We start from the raw sequence: 19342 nt of genomic DNA, 5'->3' as shown, positions 1-19342 counted from the left end.
TCTCTTTCAGCATCACTGCTTCACAAGTCTCTCCACTGTGCCTCCACTGCAGTCAAGGTCTTCTAGATTATTTTTCCCTGGCTGTGTTAGTTTGTTTTTTCCCAAGTGCAATTTCATGTTGTCACTTTTTACCCTATTTCTAAAGAGCAACCTTTGTATTATTTTCCTATCCTAATGAGCGTTGGCAACTCCTTCCAATTTAACAGGATCTGCATATGTTATTAGCTATTCCCTCTCTCAGGTCATCAGTACATTTATTGAATAAGATAGAGCCTAACATCACTCCTTGCAGGACCTGCCGGACACTTCCCAACAATTCAATACATTTCTGTCTACCATTCCCCTTTGTTGGCAGTCTTTTACCTTTCAATCCATATGAAAGTATTTGTAGCATGCCAGTTTGGATTATTTTTTCAAGTGAGATTTGGTGAGACACGGTATCAAATGGTTTACTAAACATCAAATACATGACATTTACTGCATTCTCGTGCACTAATTTTGTAATTGTTCCTAAAATGTTCTAAGATAAAAAGAAACCAGTCAAATGGGTCTAACATGGCCCAGTCTCCATAAACCTAAGCTACCTGTTCATTATGGAATCATTACATTCTACTCATAACTAAAACTGCATTAATAGCAACCGTGGTCTTCCTAATTAACAACATTTGGATTCTGTTTCTGTGTTCAAACCTACTATAATTAGCTGCTGCACAACAATTTAGGAACAATGTCAATGTTTTAGGTGAAATATTTACTATAGGCTGTGCAAATTAAATATTTGCATGCATCCTATAAAAAGTCTCCTCTTTTGAATGACAAAATGACAACAATCAGTATCATGTGATGTTCTCAATGGCAGAAGTTCCTATAGTATTTGTGAATAGATTAGAGTTACTAGAAATCGCCTTGTTAAATCTCCGGAGTACAGCGGGAACATAAACATGAGTCTAGAAAGAGATAGGAAGAATGAGAAAGAATTATCAAATGAACACTCAGCCTACAAAAATACAAACTGATCAATTTCAGGAAAAATAATCCAGAGCACAGACATACCATGTAATGAGAAGGAGACAGCTGACAAGCAATAACACAGAAAGATCTAGCTAGGATAGTGGATAGCACATTAGGTGAGGGGCCAGATTCGCATCTGGTATAAATCCACATTGCACCAGCTGTGAACCCCGCCCCTGAGCTTGACATGGGATACAGCATTAAAGAAAAGCACTTGCTATACTGGGCCAAGGCATCAGCTCACAGAACCAAAGCAGTTTGTTTTTAATATCCCATGTGATGGAACTTCCCCATTCCCTTTGGGAAACTGCTGACAGGAAGGTGCTTTTTTTTTCCAAGGGAAAAAAAATTAAAATGAATAACAACCCTTTCTTCCTTTTTGCATTGAGGAGTAATGGTGGAGAAGCTGTGGAAGGGTGTAGTGACAGCTGTGGGTGGCTCTTAGGCAGGAGCCAGTGCTGCGGGGTTGTGCTAGGGGAGGCAGCACTGTGCTAGGTCGGCTCAGTGTGAGGCTGTGCCGGAGTGCCATGGCTGAGCCAGCACATAGCCTAGCCCCATGTCTGGACTTAGAGTTGGCAGGTGTCCAGTTTTGGACCGGAACACCCAGTCAAAAAGGGATGTAGCGGGGCTGACAGGCTCCCTGCCTGCCATGACTCTGTGTGGCTCCCGGAAACAGACGGCATGTCCCCCTCCCCCCTCCAGCTCCTACGCGTGGAGGCAGCTGGGGGTTCTGCACGCTGCCCCCACCCCAAGCACCGGCTCAGCAGCTCCCATTGGCCGGGAACTGCAGCCAATGAGAGCTGCGGGGGTGGCACCTGCGGATGGGGCAGCACTCAGCACTGCCTGGCCGCCCCTGTACCTAGGAGCCAGAGGTAAGCACTGCTCTAAGCCTGCCTCCTGCTCCCCAACCTCTGGTCCCAGCCCTACTCCAGAGTCCACACCCCCAGCCGGAGCCCTCACCCTCCCTGTGTGCCCCAACCCTGATTCCCTTCCTGCCCTCCAAACCCCTCGGTCCCAGCCTGGAGCCCCCTCCTACACACCAAGCCCCTCATCATCAGCCCCACCCCAGAGTCTGCACCCCCAGCTGGAGCCCTCTCCCACACCACATCCCCCTGCCCCAATCCGGAGTCCCCTCCTGCACCCTGAATCCCTCAATTCTGGCCCCACCCTGGAACTCGCCCCCCAAGCCCAGGGCCTGTACCCCCTCCTTCACCCCAACCCCCTGCCTGAGCCCGGAGCCCCCTCCCATACTCCGAACCCCTTGGCTCCACCCCCCAGCCTGGAGCCCCCTCCTGCACCCCAAACCCCTCATCCCCAGCCCCACCCCAGAGCCTAAACCCCCAGCCCAGAGCCCTCACCCCACCCGAGCCCCCTCCTGCACTCTGAACCCCTCATTTCTGGCCCCACCCTGGAGCCCGCACCCCCTGTTGGTGCCTGCACCCCCTGAGCCAGCCCAAGCCCAGTGAAAATGGGGGAGTGAGGGAGGGTGGGGAGAGCAAGCAATAGAGGGAGGGGGGATGGAGTGAGTGGGGCGGGGCCTCGGAGAAGGGGCGGGGGACTCTGAGGAGGGGAAGGGCAGGGGGCGGGGCTAAGGGGTTCGGTTTTACACAAGTAGAAATTTGGCAACCCTGGTTCTCCCTGTGACTTCCCTGGGGGGTGGGACCCTGGGATGGGAGGAGTAAATAACTGCCCCGCAGAGCCGGCCGGTCACTGGGCCCTGCCACCCGCTCAGGACAGGCACGTCTGATTTAGCCACAGGGATGAGGCCGAGCCCCTAAGGCAACGCTAGCCAGGACTCAGGAGCCACTCCCAACATGGCGCCCAGCTCAGCCCACACCGGCACCGCTGACCCTCCTCCCATGACACTCCCCGACACATCCCGCCCCTTCCGCAACGCCACTTCAATCCGATTGGTCGGCCGGCCGCCGCGGCCGGAAGAGGCTGGGTTGGCAGGGAAATTTAAACGTTGGAAGCGGTAGCAGCCGCTGTGGCTCGCGCTCGGTGTTTTCGGTTTCGGAAGCGCCGCGTTGCCTAGAGACCCCTCGCGCCGGGCAGGTGAGCGCGGCCCGGGGCTGGGGTTCTGCGGGGGCGGAGCCCGAGGGACAAGCTGGGCTTGGGGGCGTCAGTGCGGGGCCCCCGCGTTCCGCTGCCGCCCCCATCCCGCGTTCCCGGGCCCCTCCTATCGCTCCCCGCCCGGGCTCCTCCCGTCAGCTGGCCCCGTGCTGGGGGTTCGCTGTTGTCTCCCTTCCCCCTGGCTCTTGGGGGCGGGGCTCTGCCACTGCCATCCCCAAATGCTCAGTAACCCCCGGTCAGGTGCGTGACAGTGGTTTGGGCTTTGGGGGTGATAAATGGTGCCTGAGCCGATAGGGCTCCTCTCCAAAAGGGCTAGAAAGGCTTAAATGCCCGCTGAGGCGCCTGTCATCACAGGACTCCCGGAGCTGGAGCTTGGAGAATAGCCACCAGCTAGCATACAGGTTGGGATACAATCCTAAGAGTTGGCAACGCTGCAGAGAGGTTTTACCTGGAGTTAATTGATTGCCAGTGAATTCACAGCCTCAGTAGATGTATGAAGGCTACTCTGGATGCTGCCTAAATGTTTATTCTGGAGCTTAGCCTATGGTAAAGCACCAACCCTGTGTCCTGGAACAAATGTGAGTGGTGTGACCAGATGAACCTATGTAAATCTGATGGCTAACTCGAGTTACCTGGCAAACTCTGAGTAAAACATGTAGTGTGGCTTTGCCGTTGGAACCAGCTTTGACCCTGACTAGCTCCTGTGTTAACACCAGTCTACATCAAGGGTGATGATGTAGTTGCCAACCTGATGTCAGCTATGGGTAAGGCTAAGATTTTTGTCATGGATATTTTTAGTAAAAGTGTCAGACAGGTCACGGGCAAAAAAGAAAAATTAACAGAATCTGTGACCCGTTTGACTTTTACTAAAAATATCTGGGACAAAATGGGGCTCTGCGGATCCTCACACTGCCTGAAGGGTGGCATCTGCGCAGGGGCTAGGAGCTGCCTGCAGCAGCTGGTGGGTGCAGGGTACCCCTCCCCCTGAGGCAGCAGGGGTTCCCCTGTGGTGGCTGGGAATGGTGGACTGGGGAGACCCTGCAGCTCCCCATCACTGAAGTCATGGTGGTCACTGGAAGTCACAGATTCCATGAATTCTGTCACCTCTGTGACTAAATTTTAGCCTTAGCTTGGGTCTTGTCCTATTTCCTAAGACTAAGGCAAGACCTGTGCCTCTAGGGCCAAGGTAAATTGATGGTTTTGTGACCCAGGTATGTGTGCTCTTATGATCCTATTGTGATGGGCATAGCTGTGGTGACTGGCCTGGCACAGCAACTGTTACAATATCCTTCACTCCAATCAGACCAGCCTGATAAGGAAGGGGAAGCTGGTACTGTTACAGAAATACTGCTGTTTGTTGTAAGTGATGCAGTGCAGTTAGGAAACTGGAGTGCTGGCCTCTGCACACGATTGAAATCTGAAGCTTTTCACTGGGCAACAGAGTAAGTGCAGAAATTCTAATTTTACAATAATCAGTAAACACCAGCCAAATTTTCTTATTCAGAATAAATTAAAATATTCAGTAGTATCATTTGCAGTCTTGATGGCAGAGGTCACGTGTCAGCACTTTAGTTTGTAACTTGGTTAGATGGCAGAAGTAATATTCATCTCTTGGGTACTGACATTTGATATGATAGTTTGGAAATAGACTCTAACTGCAAACTCACTAGAATGTAACTTCAGCATGTTCTAGGCATACAGAAACTGGCTGTTGAATCAGATTTTCAGGTATATTGTGTCTTCAGTGAATGATAAGTTTCAAGGTTACATTTTTTACTATGTTTTGTTAACATAATAGTGTTTCTTAGGTAGCGATCTTAAAACATAACTGATCATGTTCTCCTATGTCATTGCCAGGATTTCAGAAGTACCGCTAAACTTTGCCTATCTCAACATGGGTGTAGATGACTATGAGGAAATTCTCAAGTACTATGAATTATATGAAACAGTTGGGACAGGTACATTTCTTATCTCTTAAAGTAAAATAGTTAAAACTTATTCTTAATGTTTCAGTTTCACATCCAAATCAAAAGCAGAGTGCTATGGTAGCAACTAGTCTAGAGATCAGATTTCACATGCTAATTTTGCTGAATAAAATTCTGAGATTTTTTTTAATCCAGAAAAAATCCTCTTTTTAGCTGTAAAAAGCTTTCTATAAACTGTAAGACTTACTCATGTAGTGTGACTCTAATAAAGGATTATTGAGGAGAAAATTAATTTTCATCTTGGATTCTTACTGCTTCTCTTCTAAATTCAGGTGGCTTTGCAAAGGTGAAGCTAGGTCGCCATCTCCTTACTGGTGAAAAAGTTGCAATCAAAATCATGGACAAATTGGCTTTGGGGGTAAGTCTAAGTAGCATGCTGCTTGAGATTGCATTTTGTAATGGGAGACATCCTCCACTTTTACTCGTGAAATGTTTGTAATGTATAGAATTGTTAGCCAATCTTCTGAAGTGTCTTTCTAGAACCAGCAGAACTTGCAAGAACTTTATTAACCTCCAAAAACACTTATTTTTGGTGACACTGACATTGATGAGACACTCATTTCACAGTTTAAAATAATGTAAACTTGCTCCAATTTAGGACCTAACAATTTCTTGACAACTTTTTCAGGGAAAAAGTCAAACTTTTCATTGCAACAATTACATTAAACTTCTGTGTCTCTGACGTGTGTACCAAATTCTGAACTCTTTTATAGTTATACTAAACCTTATACTAGGTTGACCTTAATTATATACACGTGAACATGTTGTCATTAGTTGCAGTAGGAGCACTGCACAGGATGTAGAAATAGCCATATTTAGCAACTGTATAACTGGCTTTCGTTTCTTAGGATGATTTACCTCGTGTTAAAACAGAAATTGATGCAATGAAGAACTTGAGTCACCAACATATTTGCAGATTATACCATGTGATAGAGACATCCAAGAAGATATTCATGGTCTTGGAGGTTAGATTCACAGTGTTGATGCTTCTGGAATATCTAATGTTAATAATTCAATCTTTGTGTGGGATGGCTAAAAAGCTCACCTTTGAGTCCGCAGCAATCCCTCGGTACAGCTGACCAAATAGGGCAGACATTGTAAAAGGGACACCAGTTTAAAAAGGTTACTTTCAAAACTTGTCTTGTAGATTCTCTACAAAAGCCTCTCAAAATTTAAATCAACATGTTTGGAAGGATTCAAATAGTCACTTGCCATGTGTGCAGCCTGAAATTGCAGCTCTGCTCTAGAGCAAGAGAGCCATATAGTGAAATAAGAACCTAGCTGGCAGTTTAAGATGACCGCATCCCTCCAGTCTATCCAACATCCATACACCTCCCCCTGACCCCACAAGAAATGCAGCTGCATAATCCTAATCCATTCTGATTTAATCTTTCAATTGGCTCACCTTTCTCTGTTGCTTCAGTTCAAACTTGGTCCTCACTTTCAAGGCCCTACTTAATGCGACCTCTGCATATATATCAGACCTCGTATTATTGCACCTCTCTTCTGCCATTGATGCCAAATGCACTGTTCTATCATCAGCTTCTCACAAGAGTTTCTATTTTTCATACTGCCCCCAGGTAGATAAAATGCTCTCTACTGTGGTTTGTTCAATCACTAATCCTTCTCTCATTCAAGTTGCTCCTAAAAAATCACTCCAGCAATGCTCACAATAAGTGAGTCAATATTCACTCATACTTTCTTTCACTTTTTTTAAAAAATTACCAAGAAGTACACATAGTTATTGCATAACCAAATTCTGCCACCTTCCTATTGCATGTTATGCTGCTGTTGTCGTTACCAAAAATCTGTTTACCCTTTCAGACAGGGATCAGGTCGTCTTTGTATCCACCTAGCACAATAATATCCTGCTCCTGATTGGGGGACCTTTGGGCACTACTGCATTAGAACGAAAATGACCGTGTACTATACAAGGCTGGCCAAGGCATCTTCTTTACAAGTGTAAGGTTACTTGGTAGATCACAATTTTTGTCTCAAATACCATTTTTCTGTCTCATTGCAGTATTGTCCTGGAGGAGAGCTGTTTGATTATATAATCTCCAAGGATCGCCTTTCAGAAGAGGAAGCTCGTATATTTTTCCGTCAGATTGTTTCAGCAATTGCTTATGTGCACAGTCAGGGGTATGCCCACAGGGATCTCAAACCAGTAAGTTTGACTTGTTTCTAAAAATCTGACTGATGCTTTTAGTATTATCCAGTATCCTTTCAAGTGGGGTGGAATCTTTTTTTTTTTAAGCTGCTAAACCTCTCCTCCAAAGTAAGATACTGTATAAGGACTGAAGGTTTTTTTTTTTTTTAATTCTTCTTCCATGTCTTTAGCTTCCTCTTTTCAAGGTATATATTTTTTCCTCGCCCAGTTCTACTCTGACACACCTATTTTGGCTGAGAGTTGTATATGGCTCCCTCTGGAGCCTATAAATGCTGTTTCAGAAGGGGATCACCGAAGATCAACTTCAGGAGGGAGAAAGTTTACTTACAATGAACAAGGGCACACTTAGTACTCAACTCCCAGACTTCAAGCTAGCTCCAGTCAGTCTGTTGTCCTTTTGCTCCATATTCCACTTCTAATAGCAAATCATACCTTTGCTGCCCCTCCATATCACTGTTTTCAACTCAGCAGCACAAGTGCCATGTTCTGCTTCAGATCTCCAATTGGTGACATTAAGAGGGTGTGGTGGGAGATATCCTGCTGTCCTTACCCTGAGACTTATTAGGAAACCCACTTCTTCAACTTGCACTCGTAGGAACTTGTTTTGTATTTATGGACTGATTAGAACACTTTGAAGAGGATGAAATCCCTAGGGGAGGAACTTCAGTGCATGACCACTTACTGGGCAATTTGTGAAATATTGGTCTCAAAAAGATATCATCTGGGGAAAAGCCTGAGCATTGCTTGTAGCCATTAGAAGAGATGGGCCTATGGCCAAAAAGATAGTAAGGACTGGGGGAGGATGGTGAACAGCACTGATTGATAGCTAGAAGATGTGAGGGAAAAACTAAATCATCCTGTGGCTGGGTTATCCTGTAAAGGGCCCTCGTTACCACCACTCTCCTTTTCTTCAGGAGAACTTGCTGATTGATGCGGAGCATAACTTGAAGCTGATAGACTTTGGTCTCTGTGCAAAGCCAAAGGTGAGCGTGCAAAAGTAAATTACACTAACTATGCAGTAGTGCATTCAAATACTTCAGATATTAAAAGGGTGTTTAATAGCACTCACGTCACCAGCCAACACTTCACGTTACTTGAATTCCAACTACTCATTGTGAAGAGTATGGATGGGCAGTGGGTGGGATTCTACTTCCAGCTTGAATTACTGTGATCTTGTTGTGTTTTGTCTATTTTTCTTTCACCCTTTTTTTGTTGTAAGTTCTCCAAAGCAGAGTCCACCTGTTAGCACATTGAGGTCCTAATATCTGTTGGGGCCTCTAAGTGCTGTTATAATACAAATAATTGACTGGATATGCCTTCTAGAACTAGATATGGCTATGGCTGTTCCAAAGGTATTTATCTTGGGGGTTGTGGACCAGGAGACAATTGTGTGTACAGGTGGCATGCAGAGGTCTGACTTCCAAACCTTTATCTCAGAACGTCTCAGATTTAAAGCTGTGGTGTTACCGTCGAATTCTGCACTTAGTAATCTAAACATAGAGCAGGCTAGACGGAGGTGGATGGTAACAGGAAGCGATCCCATGGGTAGAATTCAATGTAAAACCAAAGCAGGGGGTTTGCTGTTGCCCAGAACACTGGTTTTAGCTGACCAGTAAAATGTTCTAATTTATGAACTGACTAAAAGTACAGACAAGGGCAGATAACTCATTAGGTATTGGAATGTCATTTCAGTCCTGCTGTCCAGAACACATCCCTGTCAAAGAAACACACTGCTTGCTTTAATGTGTCAACACTATAGATATGGACTGGTTTCCCACTGCTGTGTGTCTTGTAAAGAAGGTGTGAGAGCTATCTGACAAATCCCATGTAGGTGTAACTGGCCCCGTAAGGAAACATTAATTTCACTTTCTAGATGGGGAGATGAGCAGCTGAGAGAGAGAGAATAAGTGACCTGCCCGTGGTAATGCGGGAACTACCAGAGCTGGAAACTGCACCTAGTTGATGGCTTAACTAGAGCGTTTCTGCTTGGCACTGTTATATATGATCACACAAGACACACCACAGTGGAGAGTGAGGCCCATAGTCTTATGCTACAGTATAGTTAAAACAAAATATTTAAATTTCCAATTTAAGTCTAATGTGTCTGTTCAATTGTTCTGCTATAGGGTGGCCTGGATTACCAGTTGAACACATGTTGTGGGAGCCCAGCTTATGCAGCACCAGAGTTAATTCAGGGCAAAGCTTACATTGGCTCAGAGGTATTTAATGCAATGTCCTTCCCTGATATAGTGTCTTAAATATGCTTTGAACGTCACATACTTAAACACTAGCATAACTAGACTTAGCTTTAAACACTTCCTTGTGTAATTGCCCCTGCAAGTCTTTGCTGCAGGAGTCTTGCTTAGCCTGGACAGTGGTGGATTCGTGCTAAAGTAGCACACAACACACCGTCTTTAACACATTTCTCACTGTTCTTCTTGACTAGTTCTCCTCAGACTGCTCCTTTGTCTCCTTGGTTGTGTCCTGCAGAACATCATCCTGAGCTCCCTCCAACACTGAGCCTCTTCATGAGCTCATCCACTCCTGGAATTGCCTCTACACTAAACTCCCAAGCTTTGCTCTTCCTTCTGTTCAGTCTCCTCTGCTATTGTCTCAGACTTCTCTTCTTTGAATTTGTGCTGCCAGCTTAAACAGAACACATCAGAGCTACTTCTCTGAAGAGAATACCAGTTTGTTCCACTTCTAAGGCCTGCTGTTGTCTTTGCCTCTTCCCTCACATTAAAGCTGCCCTTCTTCCCCCCCACCCCTGCAGAAACAAGATCAAAGCTAGGCTGGATTGCTGTAAGCTCCTTTCCTAACACCCATCTTGTACCTAGCCAGTCTATCCCAAATGTCCTCAAACTTCCTGAATTACTGCTCTGACATATGAGCTTTATCCCAAAGTTTCTTCACTTTTATTCCCCCTCTACATCAGTGTGAAACTCCTCCTTGCTCTCATGTCTCTTTGCACCAGTGTCTTGGCTTGCATTTTGCTAGTCACTAGTCATTCCTGCCTGCAGGACTTTGCTCTCCACCAGTTCAAAATCCTTTCACATTTCCCTGTTTCTGTTTTAGCATTTCCTTTTGGGTCAGAGTGTGGGGGAGTACTTGCTCTGGTGCTCTATACCTAAACTTGGCAGGATTTGATCTAAATTGATAGAGGCCAGTAAACCTCTATTTTGGCTGACACTGAAATCGAACAAAAAAAATCCATCACTCACAATAGTGGGCATGTGCACCGCCTCTCCACATGCACCATCACCCCCCAACCCCTCACCACACACACTCCCAGGCTAAAGTTATAAGGAAGATGAACTGCTGGGGAGGCTGCGTCACTGCTGAATGGCTCTCCTGCCTGGGACAGAGCCATTCAGCAGCAAAGTGGCCTCCATGATCAGGGGCTTATCGTCTTGCTCCTCCTCCTTTGTTCTTCTGGCTGGGGGTCTCTGCACTGCCAGGACTGCAGCTTTCCCTGCACATTGACTCTGCAGAGTTCCAGTGTCATGGAGCACAGTCCTTCTGCAGCTCCACTGTCATGACCCCACTCACTCACCAGCCAGGAGTGCTGGGACCATCCCCAGGCAAGAGCTATTCAGCAGCAGGATGGTCTCCCCATGACTACTGGCTCATTCTCTGCCTTGCAACCCTGGCAGGTGTCTGGGCTCCACTGGGCCAGGACTGCAGCCTCCCCCCACACCTTGCTCCTGGGTGTCTTGGGACCCTCACCTGTGCAGGGAGTCCCATGCAGCTCTGGTGTCAATGCTGCCCTAACCCCAAACCTATCCCCTCTGAATTTTCTGCGATTGTAATATAAAAATTGGAAAATCTATTCATTGAAATTACATACAAAATCAACCAAATTCTGCCAACCCTATTTACACTCTACTTGTGCAAATATATGGTAATTGGCACCTACTATAGCACTAAATTCACTTAGAAAATGGAAGTGGCTGAACTTTCAGCAACTGCCTTGACAAATAAGCAGCCCCCTGAGCTGCTCTTCATGATCAGAGTTAATATTAGCAGGTAGGAACAGGGTGGTTTTTGTTGCCAGGTCTCATGTGCAGCGCTAAAACTTTCCATGTCAAGACTCTATGTAGCAATTTCTCTTCCCTGTAGAAATCAAACAAGTCTGGCTGCACTTGAAGATTTGGGGAGAGGATGTGGCTTTAGCAGTGCTCTGAATAGCAATTATTCCGAAGTTGAGTCAGGGAAAGGTAAACTTGCCACTTCTGAGTGTGCACTTCTTTGGAGAACATCCTTTAGCTCCAATAACCTTTGACATATGAACATAAAGTTACTTCAGTGATGTGTGGCCCCTGTATTGAGAATGGGCAGAATATTGTTTCTCATTAAGCAGTTGTACACATCCTGGGAAAGTATTGAGCTGCCAGATCTTTTAACCTCTGCTCACTTTTACTTGACCCTTCATAGTGTTGGTTTGTTTCTTTTAGGCAGATATATGGAGCATGGGGGTTCTCTTGTATGCTCTGCTGTGTGGCTTTCTCCCGTTTGATGATGAGCATGTCATGGCGCTCTACAGGAAGATAATGGTACGTAGTGGTTTAGGAAATCCAAACTATCAAGCATAAGTGAAGACTCTTTGCACAGCGAATAGGTAAGGTGTCATGCATCTTGGACTATTGGTCTCTAGTGATTGAATGTATTGCTATTGTCACTGGTTTAATAGTTTCTTGGTCTTTGCTTTTGTACTGTTTACAGAAGGTGCACTAACTTAGAGAAACTGATACACAAGTAAATTTTTCTCAAATCCAAAATGGGTACATCAGTATGAAAGTAGCTCTAAAATGCATGTAGTGAAATAATCTAGGCTGTTACACTTCTGTTTCTTGCTTAATCTGAAATAAAGGATTAAAAAGACCTCAATTTATTATACCCCCTAGGGAAGAGGACCCTTGTAGAATAGAGCTAATGGTTCATATATCAGGTTTGTGATAAGGGATCAGTGTGAAACAAATGCAGATACAAAAGGATTTAATATAAATTCTTTAAAATACCCACAGAAACAAAACTAGGTTTAGCTTGTAATGACAGGGCAGAAATCAACCCTGGGTTGGGGAGGACCTTTGGATCAAGTGATTGTAGAAATCAAATCTACAGTACAGAAGTAGTGAATCACCAGTGACAACTTTTTGTTTTAGAATCTAGGAGCAGCACTGCCTCAAAAATAGAAAAGAGGAAACTAGGAGATTTGGAGGATCAGGAGGGGCAAGAAAGCTGTGTGCAAATACTGCAGATATGGCATGAAATGGTTTTCCAAGGAGTTACCACTGAAACTTTTTGAATCATAGAGTTAGAAGAGACTGCAAGGGACATCTAGTCTAACCCCCTGCCAAGATGCAGGATTTGTTGGATCTAAACTATCCAGCCTCCTTTGCAAAACCTCCAGTGAAGAAGCTTCTACAACCTCTCTAGGCCTCTGTTCCATTGTCCTCCTGTTCTTACAGTTAGGAAGGTTTTTTCTGGAGTTTTAATCTAAACCTGCTATGCTGTAGTTTAAACACACTGCCTCTTGTCCTGCCCTCTATGGCAAAATAACAACTTTCTCCACCTTTTTTATGGCAGCCTTTCAAATATGTGAAGATCACAATCATGTTCCCCCTTAATCTCCTTTTTTCAAACTAAATATGCCCAGTTCCTTTGGCCTTTGTTCATATGGTTTGCTTTCCATATCTTTGATCACCTTTGTTGCTCACCTCTGGATTCTTTTCAGTCTCTCTATCTCATTTCTATACACTGAGGCCCAAAATTGGACCCAGTATTCCAGCTAAGGCCTAACCAGCTCTGTGCAGAGCAGTACTGTCACCTCCCGTGACTTGCGTGCTATGCCTCTATTAATGCAACATAAAATTGCATTTGCTTTTTTTGCAACAGGATGACATTGCTAACTCCATGTTGAGGCTGTGATCCTCCACCACTCCCAGATCCTTCTCAGCAGTGCTGCTGTCACACCAGTTATTTAGCAGCAAAGAGTCCTGTGGCACCTTATAGACTAACAGACGTTTTGGAGCATGAGCTTTCGTGGGTGAATACCCACTTCGTCGGATGCATGTAGCGTTTTTGGTTTTGGATCTTGTCCCTCCAAGATTTTTTTTTTTTTTTTTTTTTTTTTTAAAGAACTAACTTGTGTAGTGGGATGAATTAGCAAGCGTGAAGGGATTGTCAAATGAGAGCAGTACCCCAACCTGTTCTCCGTGATTCAATGCTGCCTGAGGCACTGTTTCATTGCACTGACCCAAAAGATGATGCAGCAAACAACTTCTCCTTGTCTCCTCTCTACTCTTGTATATTTGTTCACTTCCACCCACCCTGACCCCTGTGATACCACAGACTGACTGGCTCTCATACTGATTGCAAGCAGCATTTAGGAAGAAGCATACTTAGCACCACCTGACTGGTGGGCTGCACGATTGCTCCTCATCCTGTACTTGAACCACTCATGTACAAATGTGTATAAATCACCTTGACAAGCAGATATCACTATATGATCCTTTCCCTCTGCTCCTCCAAAAGCCAATATAGCAATTACTTCTGAGTTGTAGCATGAGGATGTGGTACCAACCTATTGCTATTGCACTTTGCTCAAAATGGAGAGGGGTGAGACCAGATGAACCAGCTAGACTAAATTTCTGTACCAGGTAGAGCGGAGCAAATAGGCAAGTCAGGAAGTGCTACTAGATGTGCTCTCTCCCTACATGCTCCTGCTTAATTTATCAATTAAACATTCTGCTTAGATGCAGGAATTTGGCTGGAAACATCCCAGAAGGTCCCTTTTTTGGCATGGAAAGTCACAGAATCCGTGACCGGCACAGAGCCCTAATATTATTAAACTGAGGAATTTTAGTTGGGAGTGCTAATGCAGGCAATACTTGTTATGGGGGGTTTAGTAGATAAATATTCTTGCACCTAGAGGCTCTGGCAAACAACTTAATGTACTCTCTCCAACATATTTAAAAACCAGTACTCACTTTCCCACTTTCTGTTGAAGGTACATGTTCTGGTATGGCCCGAGTGTGTGTATGTAAATGCTTTAAATAGTTTGAATTAGAGTTTAGAAAACTTATAAATGGCTAGGCTGTAACCCATACAAAGGGCTTAACACAAGTCTTGGAGATGAATCTTTGTGCCATATGCTCTGGAGCTAGAGTTGATCTGAATTCGTGGAACGTTGACCCACCCAAACTTGTCTAAATGCATTCAGATGAACATGCTTTAAAAACTTATGTTTGAGGGCAAGAAACGATACAACCTTCCTAATTAAAAGATTTACCAACATAGACTTGTTTCTATCACTCTGAATTCCAGTTTCAATTTTTGATTTGCAAGTTGGAAAATTGGTTTAAATTAGGACTTCTATGCATTGTTGTGGAATTTAATTTCACACATTATAGATTTTGAAATTTACTGTAATCTCAGCTCAGAACTATTGTTCCGCGTCACAGTATAGTACAGTTTGCTGGTTGAATCTAATTAGGGTGTCCTATCACTTGCATGCAGTATGTTTCTTTGCCTAGAATGCTCTACAGTTCCTCGCTTGGGAATAACACTTGACTAAATGCTTCCTGCTTTGATTGAAAATCAAATAAAAAATTGACAGCTCCTCATTAAGAGGCACACTTCCCTCTGATTATATTAAGCATTTTTGTAAAGATAGCCAACAAATGCACAACTGTCACTTCTAGCATGACTACTGATTGAGTGTTAATCTTTTTTACTTCATCTATGTTCATATGCCAGAGCTGTAGTTCAGAGCCGAACCTCAATAAATAACTGCACTCCTTGGAATACATAAAACTTGTATATGGGTTTCACCTTAGATTACTTCTAGTGTTGAATTGCTTTATAACAGCTATCAAACAGTAATATTTCTAAACTCATTAGTCCTGACTAAAACCAAAATCAACTAGAGTTTAGACTTCTAATGTGAAATCACTGGGGTTAAAGAAATGTATCTAGGTATATTACCCAGATTTGACTGTAATTAAAATAGTTGTCTGCAGAAATGAAACTCACAATACTTAGTGCATTTCATTCCAGTTTGGTTGTTAAATCATATTTCACAATGACTCTTTACTGACTTCTTGTTGCTTTCATTTTAGTGTATGTGATGTCTTTGTAGCAATTTCAGTTTGACTTTCATAGCTACTGTTTACCTTTTCTAAAATTTGGAAGCAATTATTAATGTTGAACTACTAGTCAGACATGCTACATGAACAATGAATCATTGGGTTAAAACCCCACATACTCTAGGGTTTTGTGTGTGTGTGTGTGTGGGGGGGGTTAAACCCTTTGTAGTTTTTCTAGTTAGTGCCAACCTCTACGGCTCCTGTCCAGCATTAGAAATATAAATAAATGGAAAGCAGCTAAACGCAAGGCTGCTTACCTTTTGGTGCAACAAACCACTCCTACTGTAAAAGCACAGAATATATTGGAGCCAGTTGAATTTTAATACTTTGTCTAGCAGTTGATTTAAACCTTCATACTGTTTAAGTACAAATTACAGTAGCACCCAGAGCACTAATGAAAGACAAGTGCAAGTACTACACTTGAGGAGAAAAAATCAAATGCCCAACTATAAAATGGGAATAACTGGCTAGATGGTGGGACTGCTAAGAAGGATCTGGGAGTTCTAGTGGATCAATAATTGAATGAGTCAACCATATGAGGCAATGGCCAAAAAAAGGCCAATATCCTTCTGGGGTGTATTAACAGGAATGTTGAATGCAAGGTATAGGAGAGAATTCTCCTGCCCTATTAGACACTAGTGAGGCCTCAGCCGAGATATGGTGTCCAATTCAGGGCACCACTCTTTTAGGAAAGATGTTCGGCATATTGGATAGTTCAGAGGAGAGCAGCAAAAAAGTCAGGTTTTCTAAACCTTCTATGAGGAAAGGCTAAACTGGGCATATTTAGTCTTGGGGGTGCAGACCTGATATATGAAGATTTGCATTAGGGGCTGTTATGATTGTGATCAATTGTTTTTTATGCCTACTGATGGTAGGATAAGTAGTAATGGGCTTAATCTGCAGCAAAGGAGATTTAAGTTAGATATTGAGGAGGGACTTTCTGGTTCTCAGGGTAGTTAAGCTCTGGAACAGGCTTGCAAGGGAAGTTCTTAAAAACCTCCAATGATGATTAAAAAACAGGTTGGACAAACCCGTGTGAGGGATGGTCTAGGTTTACTTGGCCCAGACTCAGTGCAGGGGACTAGACTTGATATCTCAAGGACTTTTCCAGGCCTACATTTCTGATTCTATGCTTGGTGCCTCATTGTGCTAGGTGCTATAGAACCACAGTTCCTGTTCTAAGCGCTTGCACTCTTAAGACTGAATGGCACAACAAAACAGAATGGATAAAGGCTGGGGAAGCGAATGTGTCAAAGCTGATGGTTGAGTTACTCTTTTATCTAATTTGTTTATCTACAATCTCATTTAATTTGTGTTCCTGCAATAGCAGTTCAAGTTCAGCCTTCTCTCCGCAGGACTAACCTAGCATGAATCTATTTTAACCTAAAATCTAGTCACATTTGTCCAGTAAGGCATCCAAGCAATTTAATGAAGTTATTTGCACTAGTTGGCCAAAGTTCACTCTAAAACTTTTTTTTTAATACAGAGAGGAAAATATGAGGTTCCAAAATGGCTTTCTGCTAGCAGTATACTGCTTCTACACCAGATGCTGCAGGTAAAGCAATTGGCGCTATCAGACCACACTTTACAGTACTGTTTCGCTACTCAATATAGCACTGAAATATTGACACCCCCCTCAAAAGCCTAAATACCACCTTTTAGTTCAGAAATTTTTCAATAAAATATAACTGGTCCCTCTGCAGAATGGGCTGTGTTCATAGAACATCGCTCAAAGCACTTTCCATACCATGGTGCAGCTGTCATGTTGCTAACCTCAAAGTTGTCTTCCAGCATCTAACTTCTATTTGGGAGACTGTAACCTTGCTGTATAAACTTGCTGCCCAAGTGTGCTATTATAGCAAGCTAGATTTATAAAACACAAATTAGCTGGGCTACTGTTAGGATGATTGACACTGTCACCATGGTTTTCAGCTACTGTTAATGTAGGTTTCCTTAACTGGCCTTTGTGCCCTGACTTACCTTTTTGGGGAAAGAAATTGAATCTAAAGTATTTTGCCAATTTCTACTTGCACATTGACTAGATTCTCACTGCCCATTAGGTGGATCCAAAGAAGCGAATTACAGTTAAACATCTCTTGAATCATCCATGGCTCATGCAGGATTACTCCTATGCTGTTCAGTGGCAAAGCAAATACCCAGTGAGTACACTAACTAGAAGATTACTATACCACGTAGTGACTGGAGCATAACTTCTTCCTGAATTTGTGCCTTAATGGATGGCATATGGTGACAACGCAAAGACTTCTGAGAGGCAGACCTAAAGATGACTAGTTACTTAGTTCAGCAAGTAGCTGACATTGAATTCTTCAAGGTTCTCTTCCTGTCAGAATGCATATCCAAAATGACTCAATGTAAATTGCTTAATCCCTATGAAGGGGAAAGACCTCCTATGCTAGCTGCAGAATTTGCAATCTAGTTAGTTTAAAAAGGGGGAAAAAAACACCCCAAAAAAGGACCTGGTGGGTATTTTCACATCTAACTGGCGAGTTAGACTCTGAGCACTTGTGATGCAAATGGATAGTTGTATGTAGTAAGGTATAGAATTTTTTTTTTTAAATCAGGCGCTTGGGTGCTGCAGAACAGTTCAGACCTAGGGTATGGAGTGACTTGCGTAATATTGTTATGCAATTTTGTTTGTTTCCTGTAGTCTCTTGTTTGGGATAAAACCTCACTTAAGACTTTATTGAAAACTCTCTATATCCCCTTCATCAAACACTGCACTAGCCAGAGAAGTTAAGCCAGTGCAAAAATGAAAATCTAGCAAAGATTAGGTGTAGGTGATAAACAGGAGGGAAAATATTCAGGTCTGTACAGCCAGTACCCACATTTGGCCATTGGGTGTCATTGTTTCTCTATGCAAAGAGCTTCTTTACTGTACATGCAATATCAGTTCTAACTCATAACTGCAACATTGTACAGCTGCACACATTTTAATAGTTTTGTTTGTTCCTTTTTAATTAGGGGAGGCATTGAAGTGCACTGCTTTATCTCCAACAAAATCACATCTCTCTAGCAGTGTCGGTTATTTACCAAGGGTCATGGTGAATTTTCTATCATTGGTAATATTTTAAATCAAGGATTGGAGGCTTTTCTAAAAGATCTGCTCTAGGAATTATTTTGGGGAAGTTTGGGGAAGTCCTGTTAGACAGGATGTCAAGCCAGATGATCACAATAGTCCGGTCTGCAGATGTTGGGCTGTTGAGCCAAGAGCCATCTGGCTTCAAGGGAACATCCTATTCAAATGCTGATCTAAAAGATTTCACAAAGTCTGAAGCTTTCACATTACCAACTTGTTCTTGCAGCTTGGGCATCTTGATGATGACTGCATAATAGAACTTTCAGTGTTCCATAAATGCAGCAGGCAAAGTATGACTAAGTTAATTTCAGAGGTAAGTAACCTGCAACCTGAATAACTTTTAAACCTTGACATATTAACTGACTCCAATACTCATTAGTTCAATTATGAAACTTAAAGCTGTCCATTGCAGTCTGATCTATGGATTGAGTATTGATTACTTAAGAATTCCCAATTATCTTGTCCCAAGATCAGGCCAATTATTAAAATTGCTGTTGAGTTGGGAACCCTGGTGTGTATGGTTGAAACACACACTCTTTAGGAACTCTTCTGTATTTTGTTAATACATTTAGCAAAGTCACAAACACTCTAACCCAGCAAGGTAGATAGCGATAATATAGAATATACATCTGAACATCCCTTGCAGAACAACCTGAAATGTTAGACATTGTCTTCCTCCTCACCAATGGCCGTGCTCCTGGCACCTCCCCAGGGCCAGTGTCTGTCTCTTCTCTCCCTCATCAGCACACAGGATAGGATGCAACTTGTATGTTATGTTTACGCTCATGCCACTATGCCTAATGCATATTCAGTAGGGGTTTCTCCCATCTTCTTTATTTGTATTTCCTCACCATACTAA

The 19342-nt window shown here is 43.5% G+C and overlaps 1 protein-coding gene across 4 annotated transcripts in view; it reads left to right on the top strand.

The window, feature by feature from the left end:
• The first annotated feature begins 2920 nt into the window (after window positions 1-2920).
• MELK (maternal embryonic leucine zipper kinase) overlaps window positions 2921-19342 on the top strand; it is a 35136-nt gene continuing 18714 nt past the window's right edge. For 2 of the 4 annotated variants that reach the window (XM_045020077.1, XM_045020081.1), the window contains exons 1-11: window positions 2921-3066; window positions 4942-5042; window positions 5342-5427; window positions 5918-6034; window positions 7093-7236; window positions 8154-8222; window positions 9366-9458; window positions 11694-11792; window positions 16873-16941; window positions 17447-17545; window positions 18710-18796. In XM_045020077.1, coding sequence (XP_044876012.1) covers window positions 4979-5042; window positions 5342-5427; window positions 5918-6034; window positions 7093-7236; window positions 8154-8222; window positions 9366-9458; window positions 11694-11792; window positions 16873-16941; window positions 17447-17545; window positions 18710-18796 — 927 coding nt within the window. In that variant the 5' untranslated portion in view covers window positions 2921-3066; window positions 4942-4978. Of the gene's footprint in view, window positions 3067-3174; window positions 3325-4501; window positions 4527-4941; window positions 5043-5341; window positions 5428-5917; window positions 6035-7092; window positions 7237-8153; window positions 8223-9365; window positions 9459-11693; window positions 11793-16872; window positions 16942-17446; window positions 17546-18709; window positions 18797-19342 lie in introns of those variants that run through there. The other 2 variants (XM_045020078.1, XM_045020080.1) reach the window with 2 other exon arrangements.

The sequence above is a fragment of the Mauremys mutica genome, chromosome 6 (assembly GCF_020497125.1).
Source record: "Mauremys mutica isolate MM-2020 ecotype Southern chromosome 6, ASM2049712v1, whole genome shotgun sequence".
NCBI lineage: Eukaryota > Metazoa > Chordata > Testudines > Geoemydidae > Mauremys > Mauremys mutica.
Note: the sequence above shows the minus strand (reverse complement) of the source record. Positions and strands in the feature narration are given on the sequence as shown.